This window comes from Hemitrygon akajei, unplaced genomic scaffold (assembly GCF_048418815.1).
Source record: "Hemitrygon akajei unplaced genomic scaffold, sHemAka1.3 Scf000054, whole genome shotgun sequence".
NCBI classification, from domain to species: domain Eukaryota; kingdom Metazoa; phylum Chordata; class Chondrichthyes; order Myliobatiformes; family Dasyatidae; genus Hemitrygon; species Hemitrygon akajei.
In genome coordinates, this window is record NW_027331940.1 from 1,319,391 (window position 1) to 1,337,894 (window position 18,504).

General features: G+C 45.6%; 2 protein-coding genes across 2 annotated transcripts in view; one reads left to right on the plus strand and one right to left on the minus strand.

Moving 5' to 3' along the window:
* Positions 1–15,637, minus strand: part of LOC140721396 (NACHT, LRR and PYD domains-containing protein 3-like) — a 40,663-nt gene extending 25,026 nt beyond the window's left edge. The window contains exons 1-4 of the mRNA XM_073036246.1: positions 15,457–15,637; positions 1,976–2,068; positions 959–1,125; positions 50–221 (exon numbers count right to left, since the gene is read on the minus strand). Of these exons, the coding sequence (XP_072892347.1) occupies positions 50–221; positions 959–1,125; positions 1,976–2,036 (400 nt within the window). The 5' untranslated portion in view covers positions 2,037–2,068; positions 15,457–15,637. The remainder of the gene's footprint in view (positions 1–49; positions 222–958; positions 1,126–1,975; positions 2,069–15,456) is intronic.
* Positions 11,410–18,504, plus strand: part of LOC140721345 (NACHT, LRR and PYD domains-containing protein 1a-like) — a 30,812-nt gene continuing 23,717 nt past the window's right edge. The window contains 2 exon segments of the mRNA XM_073036187.1: positions 11,410–11,712; positions 13,535–13,809. Of these exon segments, the coding sequence (XP_072892288.1) occupies positions 11,410–11,712; positions 13,535–13,809 (578 nt within the window).

Below are 18,504 nucleotides of genomic sequence, written 5' to 3' on the forward strand. Positions count from 1 at the left end.
TGCGTAATGTTTGATTCCAAAATTAAATTAATCTCTGATACTATCTCACCATGTTCCTGTATTTCTTTCAGTATTTTGTCCAACTTTGGGACACCAATCCGCATTTTCACAAAGGTTTCCCACATCACCCTCCGGGCGCGGGAGCCTTTCTCCATCACCAGGCTCAGGAGGAGTTTAGAACTGTCCGTCCGCTCTCCCTTATCAGCGAGATCAGAGATTTTCTGTGAAGAGTAACAGTGAACATATTGGGGACTGACAGATTCACACAGAGAATGAGAAGTAAATGATGTGCTCTGTAACGGGATCACACTGAGCAGTCACCCGGACGGGTGCTGATCCTGTCTGGACATGGACTGTACATTCTGAGTGCAGAGCACACGGAGGGACATTCACCGTGAACCTGGTCCACCAGTCAATGAGATTCTGGCTGGTCTGTGAACGCTTCATTGGCTCCCAATTTGTGGCTCCCAATCCATAAATAATTCCTCATCGGATTTGACGGTGCAGAACAGAGATCATAAAATAACGATCACAGATGAAGAAAGAAGTCAGGTTTTTTTAATATATATATATATATATATAGCAGACTGAACAGTCGCAGAGAAGTTGCAGAAAAGATGATGTGATTCATCTCCTCAATCCGCCAGTGTCCAACATGACAGCGGATTACCAGCTGACACCTGATGCCTTTCCTTTGCCTTTTCCAGTGGAGGTTTATTCGGTGATTACACATTACAACATTGCAGCATTCCCTGATCCACACTGTTTGCAATTACAGTTTGTAATGCAATCATCTCCACCCAGAACAGAACACACTCGAACTCCTGTGGCATCCAGTAATAATGCCCCGGTTCTCACTGACATTCTGCCGTCACGCTGCACGGTCTTTTCAAAATGAAAATTCCTACCATATTTCGGTGAAGTGTGAAAATTCAAACCCATTCTCCCTTCCACTCACCCGATGTTCCTCTCCGCTGAACTGATTCTCGGCCGTTAACGCCAGGCTCACTCCGTGCACCCCTCCTTCCATCGCCTGCTCCAGCCTGTCCCGGTAGAAGTCCGTCAACTGCAGCAGCTGGAAATCATTCCAGCTTGCCAGGAGCTCGGTGATCGCTGAGCTCGGACCTGTGAAGGACAATAGTGAAAATTAAATAAATTACTGACCCATATTCGGCAGTAACTTTCTCTCTGGAACATAATGATCAACAAACACAGACCAAAATATATATGGGGGGGTTGAGTGTGAAGGAACGAGCTTGGACTGGAGGTTGAGGGGCAACGGGAGTGTAGGAGGGGTACGCCTCCATCTGTTGAAGGCTGCTTTTTCTTGTCCCTGGGAATATACCTCTCTGTTCGGAAAGACTCTGCTAATTCCTGAGAATATAGTAACCCATCACCACCACTTTGCTCTGGGTTACTGTCTGCCTGCCTGGTCAACTCCTTCCTCAGCAAATCTTTGTAATATCTCACAAAATGCTGGAGGTACTCAGCAGGTCAGGCAGCATCTATGAAGGAGAATAAACAATCAACGTTTCAGGCCAAGGCCCTTCAACGGACTGGAAATGAGGGGACAGAAATTCTAGATATTTCCACATTACTTTCTATTCCTTGTTGTCCTGATCTGAAATGTCGACTGTTTATTCCTCTCCATGGATGCTGCCTGATCTGCTGAGTTCTGCCAATATTTTGTGTGTCTTTGTGTTTCCCAAAACTGTCATCATCTGCAGAATGTCTTGTCTTCTGGAGTAACTCGTTATTTTAATGTGCATCACAATCTGTCAGAGGAGCAGGAGCAGACGGTAACTGTACTCCTTCCACGTGTGACTGTGTTTCCCCCAGAGATGTTAACTCTCTCTCTCTCTCTCTCATCTCCCTGCTCAGTTTTCACAAATATTTTGTGAATTGCCTATATTGCATTAAACTCAGGGGCAGAATCCGCAGAGTATTTATAAATTTAAATAATTCGCCAACATACCCGTGTCCTTTCCTGATGTTGACGTCACTGGAGCTCCTCCACTGCTCGAACCTTGACCCATTTTGGGGACAGGTGTGATCAGTTTTTACTGTTCTGTAACAAAACAAAACAACAACAGGAGGGTCAGCCATTAATTAAAGGAGAATACTGCTTTGTTTTTAAACGGAGGCAAACACTTCCAAACATCTTGGGCCGATCCACTGAAGCCTTGACATGGCCTGATCCACCTGTGCCCATCCACCCACAGTCACACAATGTCCATTTCCGAACTCTCCATGGATTGTACACTGGACCAGGATTCTCTGGGGTATCTACTCTCTGTATTGCAGGCAATTCCCTTTTTGGAACCGATCTTGTGTCCTGGACCAGGAGTGTTGCGTCTACGGAATGCCGAGGCAGATTGAGCAGACAGCGCCCACTGCTTTGGTCCTCCTACCACTGGTGGCGCTGTGGTGAGTAATGGACAAGTGTTACTGCAGTGTGAAACATTTCTGCTGACGATGAGACGATGCTGACGATTCCTCTCGTCACTGGATTATACAGATTTCTCAGCCACACCTGATTCCCACCGTCTCCTTTCAGTTTAACATCGCCTGGCATTGACACCCACGGCAATATAGGATTTGAGTCTGTAGTAGAGAGACACTGACATCCTGAACAATGCAATATCACCTATAGCATCGTGACATCTGGTCCTGAACCACTATAGTTTTTCCGGCAGGACTTTAAGACCATTATTAGCACCAAAACTCGGTTAAGATTTCTTTGAGCCTATCACCTGGCTATTATCAGATAGTTAGTTATATGACACAATGTCGACATGCCATACATCTAAAACTACAAGTTGGGAATAATCATTAACATAAATAAGATGCTGGAGTTATTCAACAAGACAGACAGTATGTTAATATTTCAGGTGGGAGACCCTGTATCAGAGCTGAGCCTGTGTGTAGGAGCCATATATCTGTTCTCTATCAGCATTGCATCCTGCGTTGTGTATTTATGATGTTTTTTATGGTAACTAGTTGCATCAGTGGGGGTGTGGTACGCGCAAAGGGAGTGAGTTATATATTTGTGCTTTGTTCCATGCAGTACACAGCCCTAATGCCTTTCCTTCAGACAACATTGGTGGCGTGGAGAGGGGAGACTTGCAGCTCGGGCAACTGCCGATCTTCCATAAGAAAAATACCTTGCCCAGGCTTGCGCCCTGGAAACTTTCCAAGGTGCAAATCCATGTCTATCGAGACTAACGGAGGCCTACTACATTACCCAGCTGGGGACTGACGGATGTCATATATTTTGTTATTATCCACTCAAATACGCTGAACTTAAACTTGGGTACAGATCAGTTTCATCGCTTCAAGATTGTATGTTTACTGATTGCTAATAAAGGATCGAATACTTATCACTGACATTTGTTACAATCATTATTGGATTTGAGGGCACGTCATGTAAGTAGAACAAACCAGTGGGGGGTCGCCAGCAATGGCAAATTAGCTTGGTTACATTTCACCGCTACATTCCCAACAGATGTTTCTCAACCTGCCGATCATTTGAATATTCTGAGATACTGAGTATTTTGCTTCAGTTTTCACCAGTGAAAAGAACCTTGGCAATTGTGGGGATGACTTACAGCAGACTGAAACACATGAGTGTATGGACTTTAAGAAAGAGCATGCGCTGGATCTTTTGAGAGGTTTTAAGTTTGATAAGTTGCCGGGACTGAACGAGATATACCCCATGCTACTGTATGAATCGAGGGAGGAGATTGCTAATCCCCTGACGATGATCTTCACATCATCAATGAGGTGGGGAGTTGTACCAGAGCATTGGAAGTTTGCAAATGTTGTTCCCTTTTTTAAGAAAGGGAGTAGATAACTGAGGAAAGTATAGACCAGTAAGCATTTGGAGAGACATAATCTGATTAGGGATAGTCAGCACGGCTTTGCCGACGGCAGGTCATGCCTTATGGACCCGATTGAATGCTTTGAGAATGTAACAAAACACATTGATGGTAGAGTAGTGGAAGTACTGTATATGGATTTCAGGAAGAGGTTAGCAAAGGTTCCCCATGGAAAGCTCATTCAGAAAATAATGAGGGATGGGATCCAAGGAGACCTTGCTTTGTGGATCCAGAATTGGCAAGCCGACAGAAGGCAAAGGGCAGTTGTAGATGTTCCATATTCTGCATGGATGACGATGACCGATAGTGTTCCGTTGGGTCTGTTCTGGGACCCCTTCTCTTTGTGATTTTTACAACTGACCTGGATGTAGAAGTTGAAGGATGGGTTAGTAAGTTTGCTGATGACACAAAAGTTGGGAGTGTTGTGGATCGTCTGCAGGGTTGTCACATGTTACAGTGCAACATCGATAGGATGCAGAACTTGGCAGAGAAGTGGCAGATGGACTTCAATACTGATAAGCGTGAAGCGGTTCATTTCAGTCAAATTTCAAGATAATATAATATTAATGGTAATACTCTAGTCAATCTGGAGGATCAGTGAGTTCTTGGGGTCCGTGTCGATAGACTGTTGTACACGTTGTTGTACAAGCTGTTGTACACGTTGAAAGTGTTGTTAAAAAAGCATATGGTGTGTTGACATTTATCAGCCATGGAATTGAGTTCAGGAGCGTGAGGTAATGTTACAGCTATACAAGACCTTGATTAGACCCTGCTTGGGAGTACAGTGTTCAGTTCTGGTCACCTCACTACAGGAAACAATATGGCTGCTATAGAGGGAGCACAGAGGAGATTTACAAGGACTTGCTTTGGATCCAGAATAACAATTATTTTGTTCTCCTTTACACTTGTAAACAATCTTGAATCTTGAACCCTGGGGATAATACCACGACCAACCACATTACCTATGCTCCCACTTGATTTCATAAACTCCTACAATGTCACCCTCATTCTCCTCTGGAGTAAAGATCCATCTCGGCTAACCTCTTCCTATGACTCGGCCCTCTAGTCCAGGCAACATCTTCAGCAATCTCGTCTGCACCCTATCGAATTTGATAGTATGTTTCCTACAACAGGGTCAACACAACTGTACATAATACTCTGTGTAGCCACACCAACAATATAATGCCCATCATCCAGAACTCAATGCCCTAACTGATGAAAGCCAGCATGATTAAATCCTCCTTTTCCACCCTCTATACTTGCACGTCCACTTTCAGTGACTACTCTTGTACTCCCAGGTCGCTCTGTTCCACAACACTCGGTGCTCTCCCATTCACTATACCACTCCCACCTAGTTTGACGGTCCAAAATGCACCATCGCTCACTTGTCCAAGTTGGAAACCATTTGGCATTACTCAGCCCATCTCCATAACTGACCAAGATGTCTTTGAAATTCATTGTCACCTGTTGCCTTATAAGCCAGTCTCCCGAATTTAGTCTCCCTGTATGCACATGACTGTGTCGCCACCCACAGCTCTAATCTGCTAATTAAGTTTGTCGACGACACCGCATAGATTGGCCTCCTCTTAAGCAATAACGAGGTGGCCTACAGGGAAGTGGTCATCTCTCTGACACAGTGGTGGCAAAGTAACAACCTTTCCCTCAATGTCGCAAAAACAAAGGAGCTGGTTGTGTACTACAGGAGGAATGGAGACAGGCTAACCCCTATTGACATCAATGGATCTGGGGTTGAGAGGGTGAACAGCTTTAAGTTCCTCGGCATCCACATCACCAAGGATCTCACGTGGTCTGTTCACACCAGCTGTGCGGTGAAAAAGGTACAAAAACACGTCTTTCACCTCAGACGGTTGAGGAAGTTCGGTATCGGCCCCCAAATCCTAAGAACTTTCTACAGGGGCACAATTGCGAGCATCCTGACTTGCCGCATCTCTATCTGGTATGGGAACTTTACTTCCTTCAATTGCAGGACTCTGCAGAGAGTGGTGCCGACAGCCCGGCGTATCTGTAGTTGTGAACTTCCCATGATTCAGCACATTTACAAGGACAGGTGTGTAAAAAGGGCCCGAAGGATCATTGGGGACCAGAGTCACCCCAACCACAATCTATTCCAGCTGTTACCATCCGGGAAACGGTACTGCAGCATAAAAGCCAGGACCAACAGGCTCCGGAACAGCTTCTTCCACCAGGCCATGAGACTAGTTAACTCACGCTCAATTGCGTGTACTCTATATTATATTGACTGTTCAATATATTATAAATTATTATAAATTACTTTCATTACACATTTTGACCGAGACGTAACGTAAAGATTTTTGCTCCACATGTATGTGAAGGATTTAAGAAATCAATTCAACTTAATTCAATTCAAACTTGCTCACCGTGTCATGTACATTCACATCCAAATCAATGGCATGAATTAATTACAGAGGTCTCGACACTGACACACACATCCCACTCATCACAGGCCTCCATTCGCTAAAACCATCTTCAATCATCTCCCTTTGTTTCTTGTTCTCGAGCCCGGTGTGATTCCACTTCGCCAGCTCCCCGTGACTCCCACATGACCGAACCTTCCCGATCAGCTGACATGTGGGATCTTGTTACAGACTTTACCAAAGTTCAGATGAACAACATCACTGCCCAACTTCACCCAACTCCCTAGTTATCTCTTAAATAAACTCCAAAATACTTGACAGATATGATGTCCTAGTGGGCAGTTTAGACGGTGATCTTCCGATAACCAATGTCCAACATCCCTGGATTTCAGCTTCACTGCAGACTGAGAAAATTCCGATCCCAGCTGTCGAATTACCAACCTGGACTGAAGCCCGTATACTGCCAGTTCCATATCCTCAGAATCACCGGCCCAATATCATCACGCATACCAAGACGCTTTGGTGCCGGCGATCTGCCGTGGTGTTCCTGCCATTTCCGATTCACAGACTAAGGTGGAATTGGAACCGAATGACCCTGTGCCGGGGCAGGTGCTCAGGCTGGTTCCCCGGTCTGTATAGAGGATGCGGATACACTTCAGCCTGACACCAGCAGCTAAACCGAGCACATTTGATCACAATCTTCCTGCTGTGTGGGATCTTGCCCAGCACAGCTGGCTGCTATGTAGCAGGAACAAAATGTAAAATTATAAAGTAGAAAATGCTGGGAACTCAGTACATCAGACTACATCTCTGAAAGGAGAAATGGTGGAAGATCCAGTTCCAGAACTGAGACTGTCCAAGATGCTGCCCATCTGCTGAGCGTTTCCAGTATTTTCTCCTCCTGACTTTAAACTTCCTGTAACTGTAGTATTTCTCCCTCTTCATTTTAATGCACTGATAGTAACTGATTGCCACCCTAGCCTGTAAATACCATCCCACCCCAACAAGTTTGCTAGTTCACAGTTCATTGAGATCCTGGTGTAAAACATCCCATACAGTCAATACTCACAGCATCCTTTCCTCCCACTATCATTCTGTTACATTTGCTCCCGAGGCCACTGTCTCTACGCTGAGAGGCGGTGACCACAGAGCGATAAAAAGTGCAACACTTGCTGCAGCTCTGACGGGCCGTTACCCTGGAAACAGAGGAAGTGGCTCACCGAAAATAACTGAAAAAGGAAATAACAAACTCAACATCAGATGCTATGGGTTACATTATGACAAAGATTAACACTGCAGCCATTTTGTAACGGTGAATCAAAAATTGAAATGGCTGTTTTTACCCTGCCACGTGTTGTGTTCAATTGGTATTTCTAGCTAGCGAAAAACCAATTTTGGAAAAGATGCAAAAGAAAACTTCACAATGAAGGCAAAGTTTGAAAGAGAGATTGTTGAAATATATCATTGCAGCATTGGGGTTCAGACTGGACAGAGGTTGAACAAGTGGTTGATATATATCACTGAGGTGGTGTGATACAGACTGGACAGAGGTTGAACCAGATGGTGATATATATCATTGAGGTGGTGGGATACAGACTGGACAGAGGTTGAACAAGATGTTTCATTTCTATCATTGAGGTGGTGGGATACAGACCGGACAGAGGTTGAACAAGATGGTTGATATATATCATTGAGGTGGTGGGATACAGACTGGACAGAGGTTGAACAAGATGGTTGATATATATCATTGAGGGAGTGGGATACAGACTGAACAGAGATTGAACAAGATGGTTGATATATATCATTGAGGTGGTGGGATACAGACTGGACAGAGGTTGAACAAGATGGTTGATATATATCATTGAGGTGGTGGGGTTGAGGCTGGACAGAGGTTGAACAAGATGGGCAGGGGATGAGCAGATGGAGCCAGATGGGAGAAGGGGATGAAGGACGATCTCTGATGGGCCTGAAATAATAGTACGCACTAGTAGATAACAGATTCCAATATAACAAAACCAGAACAAACAATAAGAACTTTGGTATGTGCCCTTTTCTACTCTACACACTTTATCAACGCACCGCAGAAAGTATCCCATCCCGATACTTCACATCTTCATAAGGCTACTGCTCTTCCTTTAACTGAATGAAATGGCGGAGAACTGTGGACACAGCTGAGCACATCATAGAAACCAACCTCCCCTCCATGGACTCTGTCTATACTTCCCACTGACTCAGTAAAGCAGCCAACATAATGAAAGATCCTCTGAACTGTTTCACTTCTAATACTCCCATCGGGCCGACGATAACATAAAACAGAAACATGCCACCAGGCTCAAGGACGGTGTCCATTCTGCTGTTATAAGCGAACAGCGTGATGAGTGGACTCCTGACCTCACAGTCTAAATCGATGTGACCTTGCACCACATATCTACCTGCACTGCACTTTCTCTGTAACCAGAATGATTTGTTACACCTGGCACCTGCCAGCCTTCTCCTTCCCACCCTCCCCCACCTTTTTGATAGGGCCCCTGCCCCTCCTTCTTCAGTCCTGACAAAGGGTCTCGGCCCGAATCGTTGACTGTTCATTTCCACGGATGCTACCCGACTTACTGAGTTCCTCCAGCCTTGACCCCAGTATCTGCAGAGTATTTTGTGTTTATGATGACGGCTCCTCTCCTATCTCAGCCACATGTTTCTCCTCGATTCATTCGTTCTGCTGATCTCTGTTTCCCTCCAGGAAACAGGCTGGTAAATCTCTAAAATAAACACTCTCTAACCTCTTTGTTAATCCTCTATAGAATTAAATTTCACCTTCTGCTGCCCCGTGTTGCCCAAACCACTCACGTTCCACCCCCTGTTACTATTTCCAACTTCCCACCTCCCCCATCACCTGTATCCACCTCCCACTCCCTAGTTCTTGCCCCATCCCCAACCCTCACTTGCTTTCTCTGACTTTTTCCTGTCTGCTCTCAGTCCAAAGGGAGGGTCTCAGACCAAAATGTTGACGGTCCATTTCCCTCCACAGATGCTGCCCGACCCACTGAGTTCCTCCGGCAGTTTGTTCTTTCGTCTGTATAACCCGTGTTAGTAAGGGGAGCGGGATTTTACACCATATTCTAGGTACAATCTCAACAACGCCTAAGTGTTCAACACTCCTTGGAGCTCTGGTGGTCTGTTACCCTGGTGATGTAGGAAGCAGAACTAACTGGAAAAGGAAATAAGGAACTCAACCTCACATGCTCTGTGTTTCATTATGACAAAAATGAATACTGAGCTCTCAGCCATTTTGTAATGGGGAAGCTAAAATTCCAGTGGCTGTTTTAACCCTGTCACGAGGTGCATGCTGTAAATATATTGGTAGTTCCATCTCTACAGAACTTTCAGCAGAGCAGAAGCTGGTCCAAAATCAAACACGTTGTTGGATGTGGTCTATCTGTTCCAAATGTCAGCTGTGGGATATTTACAAAGGACATCACACAATGCATTCAAAGGCAATACGAGTGAATCTGCAGATGCTGGAAATAAATAAAAAATCACGAAATGCTGGCAGAACTCAGCAGGCCAGACAGCATCTATGGGAGGAGGTAATAACGACGTTTCGGGCCGAAACCCTTCATCAGGTGTGAAGTAACATGGGATGGTCGAGGGGGGATAAGAAGTCGAGGGAGGGATAAAGTAGAGAGCTGGGAAGTGATAGGCTGGAGGGAAATTGGATAGGGGAATGGTGGAGAATTATGGGAAATAAAAGCGAAAGAAAGGCAGGGCTGGGGGGAGAGATTATAGTGAGGGGGAAAGAGAGAGAAAGAGAACCAAAGAGAAACATCTCTCCCCCAGCCCTACCTTTCTTTCTCTTTTATTTCCCATAATTCTCCACATTCCCCCTAGACCATTTCCCTCCAGCCTATCATTTCCCAGCTCTCTACTTCACCCCTCCCCCCACTTCTTATTCCCCCCTCGACCATCTCATGTTACTTCACTCCTGATGAAGGGTTTCGGCCTGAAACGTCGTTATTACCTCCTCCCATAGATGCTGTCTGGCCTGTTGAGTTCTGCCAGCATTTCGTGTTTTTTTTTTTAATTTCACGTTTCATGTAGTGATAACCATGAAGTTTCCTTCTTTGTTTAATTAAGTGGTTAAAACTTTCGTCAGATTCCTGTGTCTGCAAATATCTTCTAACTGCGATCAACCCCCGGCATTGATACAGGTGGACTTCAGATCCTGCTACTGGACAGAATGATGAAAGGGAAGTTCCTCAGATACAATTAAATGGATTGAGATTGTGACCTCAGGTTCCAGACTCCCCTACTGTTGAAAACATCTTGTCCCCATCGACTCTATCCAGAACATAGGATTTCACTGAGGTTGCTGTTCCCAGAGTCACCATCCCTCCATCGATAATAAGAGCAGAGACTTATCTAACTTCCGTTAATGCCCCTCCTCCCCTTCTTACCCCATCCCTGATATATAGATTTCCCCCCTCCCTTTTTTCTTTCTCTCTCTGCCCATACTCTGCCTGTTCCCCATCTCCTTCTAGTGCTCCCCCCCCACTCCTTTCTTTCTCCTGAAGCCTCCTGTCCCATGATCCTTTCCCTTCTCCAACTCTGTATCCCTTTTGCCAATCACTTTTCTGGCTCTCAGCTTCACCCCACCCCCTCCGGTCTTCTCCTATCATTTCGCATTTCACCCTCCCCCCACTACTTTCAAATCTCTTAGTATCTTTCCTTCCAGTTAGTCCTGACGAAAGGTCTCAGCCCGAAACGTCGACAGCGCTTCTCCCTATAGATGCTTCCTGGCCTGCTGTGTTCCACCAGCATTTTGTGTGTGTTGTTTGAATTTCCAGCATCTGCAGATTTCCTCGTGTATTCCTCATACATAAAGCCTTTCATTCCAGAATCACTCTTGTGAACTTTGTAAACAACAACTGTAATGAGCACATTCTCATGAATAGCAGACAATGTGGTAGTAGGATAAATTACTGAGAAAACCTGTTATTTCCTCCCCGCCCCGAAAAGTTACAAAATAACATCTAAAGATCAGCGTGCTCATCTACGCATGAGGCCGTAAGAGATGGGAGAGATCTTCAATGACATCTCAGTGCCTGTGTTTACTTGGGAGACAGATAGAGACTATAGAAATGACGAAAGCCAGTCAGGTCACGGATTGTGTACGGATTACACCACAGGAGTTTGCCGCCTTGAGAAGAATTAGGATGGATAAATCCCCAGGGCCTGACAAGGTCTCCCTCGGACCCTGTGACAGGCCGGTGCAGGAGGCCTGGCAGACACGGATGTTGCTGTCATTTAAGGAACTGAGTTACAGCGGCAGTTTGAACAGATTAGAAATTGATAACCTGAAGCACAGGAGAATCAGGAGAGATGCTCGCAGGGGTTCCGAACCATTTTCTGCTATGCTGAACGGTGGAGCCTGTGGACCCCAAGTTGGGAACCCCTCCTAGAGCATACAAAACCTATGATGCTATAAATAGGGTGAATGCATGTAGGCTATTGCCCATCGGGATTGGTGAAGGCATGGATTTGGCCGAAAATTTAAATATTTAAGGGGAATTTGAGGGGGAGCGTCACTGAGAGGCCGTGTTCACGGAGCGATAAAGATCTGCAACAGTCCTTGCAGCTCTGGTGGTTTGTTACCCTGGAAACGGAGGAAGTGGCTCACTAAATTTAACCGAAAAGGGAAATAACAAACTCAGCATCAGATGCTGTGTGTTTCATCATGACAAAGATTAACACTGCAGCCATTTTGTAATGGTGAAACAAAAATTGTAATGGCTGCTTTTACCCTGCAACGTGTTGTATTCAACTTAATCTCTGTTAGTTCTAGCTAATAATAATAATAATTTAAAACGATCCCCCTGCAACGTGTTGTATTCAATTTAACCTCTGGTAGTTCTAGCTAATAATAATAATAAAAAAATCCTGGAATGGGTGCAAGACAAATCTTCACAACTAAGACAATGTTTAGTAGCGAGATGGTTGATATGTATAATTAAGGTGGTGGGATGCAAGCTGGACAGATGTTGAACAAGATGGGCAGGGAATAAGCAGATAAAACCAGGAGGGAGATGGAATCAAGGCAATGTCTGATGGTCCTCCAGCAATACACGGATACTGAAATAATAGTACACCCTGCTAGATAACAGATTCCAAAATAACAAAACCAAAACAATCAATAAAAATTGTGGTATATGTCCTTTTCCACTCTACAAGCTTTATCAATGCTCCACAGAAAGTATCCCATCCCGATGCTTCACATCTACATACGGCTATTGCACTTCGTTTAAATGAATGAAACAACAGAGAACAGTGGGCACATCATAGAAGCCAAACTCCCCTCCATCGACTCTGTCTATATGTCCTGCTGCCTCAGTAAAGCAGCCTACATAATGGAAAATCCCCTTCACTTCTCAGTCCCCGATTGGGTTGAGAACAAAATAAAACAGAAACGTAACACCAGACTCCAGGATAGTTTCCGTTCTGCTGTTATAAGGGAACTGAGTGCTCCCCAGTGTGATGAGATGGACTGCTGACCTCACAGTCTAACTAGATGTGACTTTGCGTCATATATCTACCTGTACTGTACTTTCTCTGTGACCATAATGATTTGTTACACTCTGTTATTGTTATACCTTTTATCACCTCGCTGTACTATTGTAATGCTTGATCTATGCCGATCATGGCAAAGACAGGATTTTCACTGTACCTCGGTTCATGTAAAAAAAAAACAGATTCCTCATTTAACTCATTTAGATCTGTATTCCTTTTGCCTATCACCTTTCTGGCTCTCAGCTTCACCCCACCCCCTCCGGTCTTCTCATATCATTTCACTTTTCCTCTCCCCCTCCTACTTTCAAATCTCTTACTATCTTTCCTTTCAGTTAGTCCTGACGAAGGGTCTCGGCCCGAAACGCCGCCAGCTCTTCTCCCAATAGATGCTGCCTGGCCTACTGCGTTCCACCAGACCCGAGCAACAGAGGCTGAGCGGCGGCTTATCTCTCAGGCGGTTCGGTGTGAAGGTCCCACAACTTGGACCAAACCCGGCAGGTTGTGTCCAGGAAACGGGACGCGGCCGCCCGTTCGGGGAAGTTAACGGCACTCACTCAACAATATTTAAATGAGATTCCTCATTTTAATCGTGTGGGAATATTAGGCAGTCCGGGTTGCTCCTATGGAAATTCTGGAGGGAATGTACACATTTCCGAGAAACCCAGATAAATGAATAAGACTTAATTCTCGCATTAATAGGGCCAGATATCGGGAAACACTGTCAGGACTTCGGCAAGTCGTAGCAATGGAAATAAGATGGAAATAAACTTCCCAGTCTCCCGAGAGGACGTGAGAGATCTGGATCTCACTGTCCTGTCTGAACGAGGAAAGGTGAAATTACCCATACACGTGGAGGAGTCTCCCGAGGGTGCGATTACTCTGTTTAACCCTCTCTGTCTGGAAGAACACAAAAAGGCCGAACGGCCGCTTTCAGTGTGCTGTAAAACCATTATCGACCCCAGGCGTCGATGCAGGTGAAGTTTGGATCCGATACCGGGCCGCATGATGGAGGTGAAGTTCCCCAGGTACAACTGAACGGATGGATTTAGTCCGGGCATCAGCACCTCATCCCGCTCCTGTGACCCGAGCAACAGAGGCTGAGCGGCGGCTCATCTTTCGGGCGGTTCGGTGTGAACTGAACTCCGGCAAGTTGTGAACCGAACTCCGGCAGGTTGTGTCCAGGAAGCGGGACGCGGCCGCCCGTTCGGGGAAGTTAACGGCACTCACTCAACAATATTTAAATGAGATTCCTCATTTTAATCGTGTGGGAATATTAGGCAGTCCGGGTTGCTCCTATGGAAATTCTGGAGGGAATGTACACATTTCCGAGAAACCCAGATAAATGAATAAGACTTAATTCTCGCATTAATAGGGCCAGATATCGGGAAACACTGTCAGGACTTCGGCAAGTCGTAGCAATGGAAATAAGATGGAAATAAACTTCCCAGTCTCCCGAGAGGACGTGAGAGATCTGGATCTCACTGTCCTGTCTGAACGAGGAAAGGTGAAATTACCCATACACGTGGAGGAGTCTCCCGAGGGTGCGATTACTCTGTTTAACCCTCTCTGTCTGGAAGAACACAAAAAGGCCGAACGGCCGCTTTCAGTGTGCTGTAAAACCATTATCGACCCCAGGCGTCGATGCAGGTGAAGTTTGGATCCGATACCGGGCCGCATGATGGAGGTGAAGTTCCCCAGGTACAACTGAACGGATGGATTTAGTCCGGGCATCAGCACCTCATCCCGCTCCTGTGACCCGAGCAACAGAGGCTGAGCGGCGGCTCATCTTTCGGGCGGTTCGGTGTGAACTGAACTCCGGCAAGTTGTGAACCGAACTCCGGCAGGTTGTGTCCAGGAAGCGGGACGCGGCCGCCCGTTCGGGGAAGTTAACGGCACTCACTCAACAATATTTAAATGAGATTCCTCATTTTAATCGTGTGGGAATATTAGGCAGTCCGGGTTGCTCCTATGGAAATTCTGGAGGGAATGTACACATTTCCGAGAAACCCAGATAAATGAATAAGACTTAATTCTCGCATTAATAGGGCCAGATATCGGGAAACACTGTCAGGACTTCGGCAAGTCGTAGCAATGGAAATAAGATGGAAATAAACTTCCCAGTCTCCCGAGAGGACGTGAGAGATCTGGATCTCACTGTCCTGTCTGAACGAGGAAAGGTGAAATTACCCATACACGTGGAGGAGTCTCCCGAGGGTGCGATTACTCTGTTTAACCCTCTCTGTCTGGAAGAACACAAAAAGGCCGAACGGCCGCTTTCAGTGTGCTGTAAAACCATTATCGACCCCAGGCGTCGATGCAGGTGAAGTTTGGATCCGATACCGGGCCGCATGATGGAGGTGAAGTTCCCCAGGTACAACTGAACGGATGGATTTAGTCCGGGCATCAGCACCTCATCCCGCTCCTGTGACCCGAGCAACAGAGGCTGAGCGGCGGCTCATCTTTCGGGCGGTTCGGTGTGAACCGAACTCCGGCAGGTTGTGTCCAGGAAGCGGGACGCGGCCGCCCGTTCGGGGAAGTTAACGGGACTCACTCAACAACATCAGGTCTCCCCCCAAAAATTTTCGGTCCCGTTCCCTCTCTGGAGCGGCCTCAATACTCACCGATGAGAAGTTGATCAATTTGCCCCGCAGACAGTGATCCGACCCCTGGCTTTATGCCGACGATCTGCTTCAACAGAGAACGGAAAGAAAACCATGGCCCATCCGGGGACTGTGAGAGCGGGGGCGGAGCCTCGAAAAGCCGCAGATGCTGCAGATCTGCGTTTGAAATGGGAACGAGAAGTGGATCACGTGACGGGGAAATTCTCCCATCTGAACCGGTGTCACACGCTGCCCGACCTACTTGCCGGATTTTACACATAATTTCATATTTACACCAGCTACGTTTATAGTTTTTCCCTCAGTGCCTTCGCCGTCCCCTCAGCTCCACCTTCAGGTTCTCAGAGTTACGGGTTCGATTCCCATCCCGGTCCGATGCACAATTCAGACCCAAACCGGAATTGTGCTGTTTTCATTCAAATTAGCTCTATATTTACAAACACAAATTCCTATTAACATTCCTACAGGACTTCACAAGACAGGAACACTGAAACGTCAAGTGAAAAACAGCAAGAAGTGGACTTTCAGCCCCTCTAACCATCAAGAAGATGGCGGCTGCTCTCCGATCTCAGCCACATCTTCCTGCCTGATCACCATTTCCTCGATCCCTTCGGTTTCCACACATCTGCCGAACTCTGTTTTATGTGACGATGATCACTGATCTTCATCGTCCTCCAGGAATCAGTCTGGTGAATCTCTAAAATAAATACTCTCTAACTTGTTGGATAATCCTCCATGGAATTAAATACCATCTTCCGCAACGCCATCTTGCCCCGACTACTCTCATTCCACACCTGTCACTATTTCCACCTTCCCACCTCCCCCTCACCTTGACCCACCTCTCACACCCCAGCTCTTGCCCCATCCCCACCCATCACCTCTTTTCTCTGACTATTTCCGTCAACTTTTCTGGCCCGGAACCTCCCTCCGGACTGAGAGTGGAGTCTCTCCACAGATGCTACCCAGGTGGTGCCCCACCTGGAAGGACTGTTTTGGCCTCTGAATGGAGGTGAGAGAGGAAGGGTACGAGTAGGTGTAGCACTTAGGCCGTATGCCGGGATAAGTTTGTGGAGGAGGGTTAGTGAGGAGGTATGAATGAACAAGGGAATTGTGGAGGGAGTGATCCCTGTTTGTGACATCCTAAACAGATTTGCATAAATCCCATCCCTACATTCATTAGTTATCTCTTTATTGCAACATAAACATCACATATTCCATACAGTGGATGCTCAAGGCATCCGGGTCTCCACACCGGCTCCTGAGGCCACTGAGGGGCAGTGACCAGAGAGCGATAAAAATGTTCAACACTCTGCAGCTCTGGTGGGCTGTGACCCTGGTGATGGAGGAAGTGGCTGAGCAGGACTAACTGAAAATAGGAAATAAGGATCAACCTCACATACTTTGAGTTTCATTATGACAAAGATAAATGCTGAGCTGTCAGCCATTTTGTAAGGGGGAAGGTAAAATTCTAATGGCTGTTTTAACCCTGTCTCAAGGTGCCTCCAGTAAATCTGTTAGTAGTTTCATCTCTACAGAACTTCCAGCAGTGCCGAAGCTGTTCCAAAATCAAAACACGTTGTTGGATGCGGCCTATCTTTTTCAAATGTCAACTATAGGATATTTACGAAGGATATCACACAATACATTGTGGTGATAACCATGAAGTGTCCTTCTTTGTTCACTTAAGTGGTTAAAATTCCGTTATATTCTCGTGTCTGCAAATAACCTATAACTACGATCTTTTTTCTTTTTACAATATTTTTGTTCAGAAGAAAAAAAAGATTTACAGAGTGCAACACATAGATACATCTCAACATAACTTGTGTACATTCATATATTGTAATAAAATTGATCAAAATGTTATAGCATAACACATAAAGGTATACAACTCTGTAATCAAAAATTTGAAGATAGGTCATACATCATAAAATGAATTTTTTATATATATAAAAAATCAACCCAGGCATTGATGCAGGTGATAATCAGATCCTGCTACCGGACAGAAGAATGGAAGAGAAGGTCCACAGATATAAATAAATAGATTGAGGTTGTGATCTCAGATCCTACACTCTCCTACTGCTGAAAACATCTTGTCTCTAACACTCTATCCAGTCCTCAGGATTTCATTGACATTTCTGTTTCCAAGTCACCATCTCTTCATTGAGCACAGGCCCAGAGACACCAAATGCCCCTTATACTTAGAACTTCTCATTCCAGAATAATTCTTGTGAAATCTGTAAGCAATAACTGTAATGAGCACATTTCCACCAAGTTGGTGGCAGGATAATTTATAGAGAGAAATTGAGCTTTCCTTGTTGCCCTGTTAACGGTCACAAAATATCTCCCGATGTTCAGTGTACCTATCTATGCATGGAGCCGAAAGAGATGAGAGAGATTTTCAACAAATTCTGTGTGCCTGTGTTTCCTTGGGAGACAGGAAGGGACTGTGGAAATGATGAAAGCCGGCTAGGTCATGGATTGTGCACGGATTACACAACAGGTGCTTGTCTTGGGGTGAATTAGGACGGATAAACCCCCTGAACAGGGTAGAGATTGCAGGAGCCCTGCCGGACACGGATGATGCTGGTATTTAAGGAGTAGAGTCACAGGGGTAGGTTGAACTGGTGAGAAGTTGATTCCCTGAAGCACAGGAGATTGAGGGTAGTGGCTAGCAGGGGTTCCCAAACTTTTTAATAACGTGGACCCCTACCAGACGGGCGTGATTGTGGACCCCAGGTTTGGAACCCCAGGTAGAGGTAAACTAAACTATGGTAGTAGAAATAGGGTGAATGCAGATATGTCGTGCATGTCGTGTATTTTCCCAAGGATTCAAAATTCAGGATTGTTTAATGTCATTCCAGTAAACTGTTGTAAAGGGGAACGAAATAATTGTTGCTGTGGATCTCATGCAGAAACAAAAATCACAAAGAGATAAATATAAGAATTATATAAAAACACATATCATGGCTTAAAACATTTGTGGTATATCCATAAAGTGACGTAAGGCAAAGCAGTGTCATGTACATATTGTTAGTGACAGAAAATGTTAAA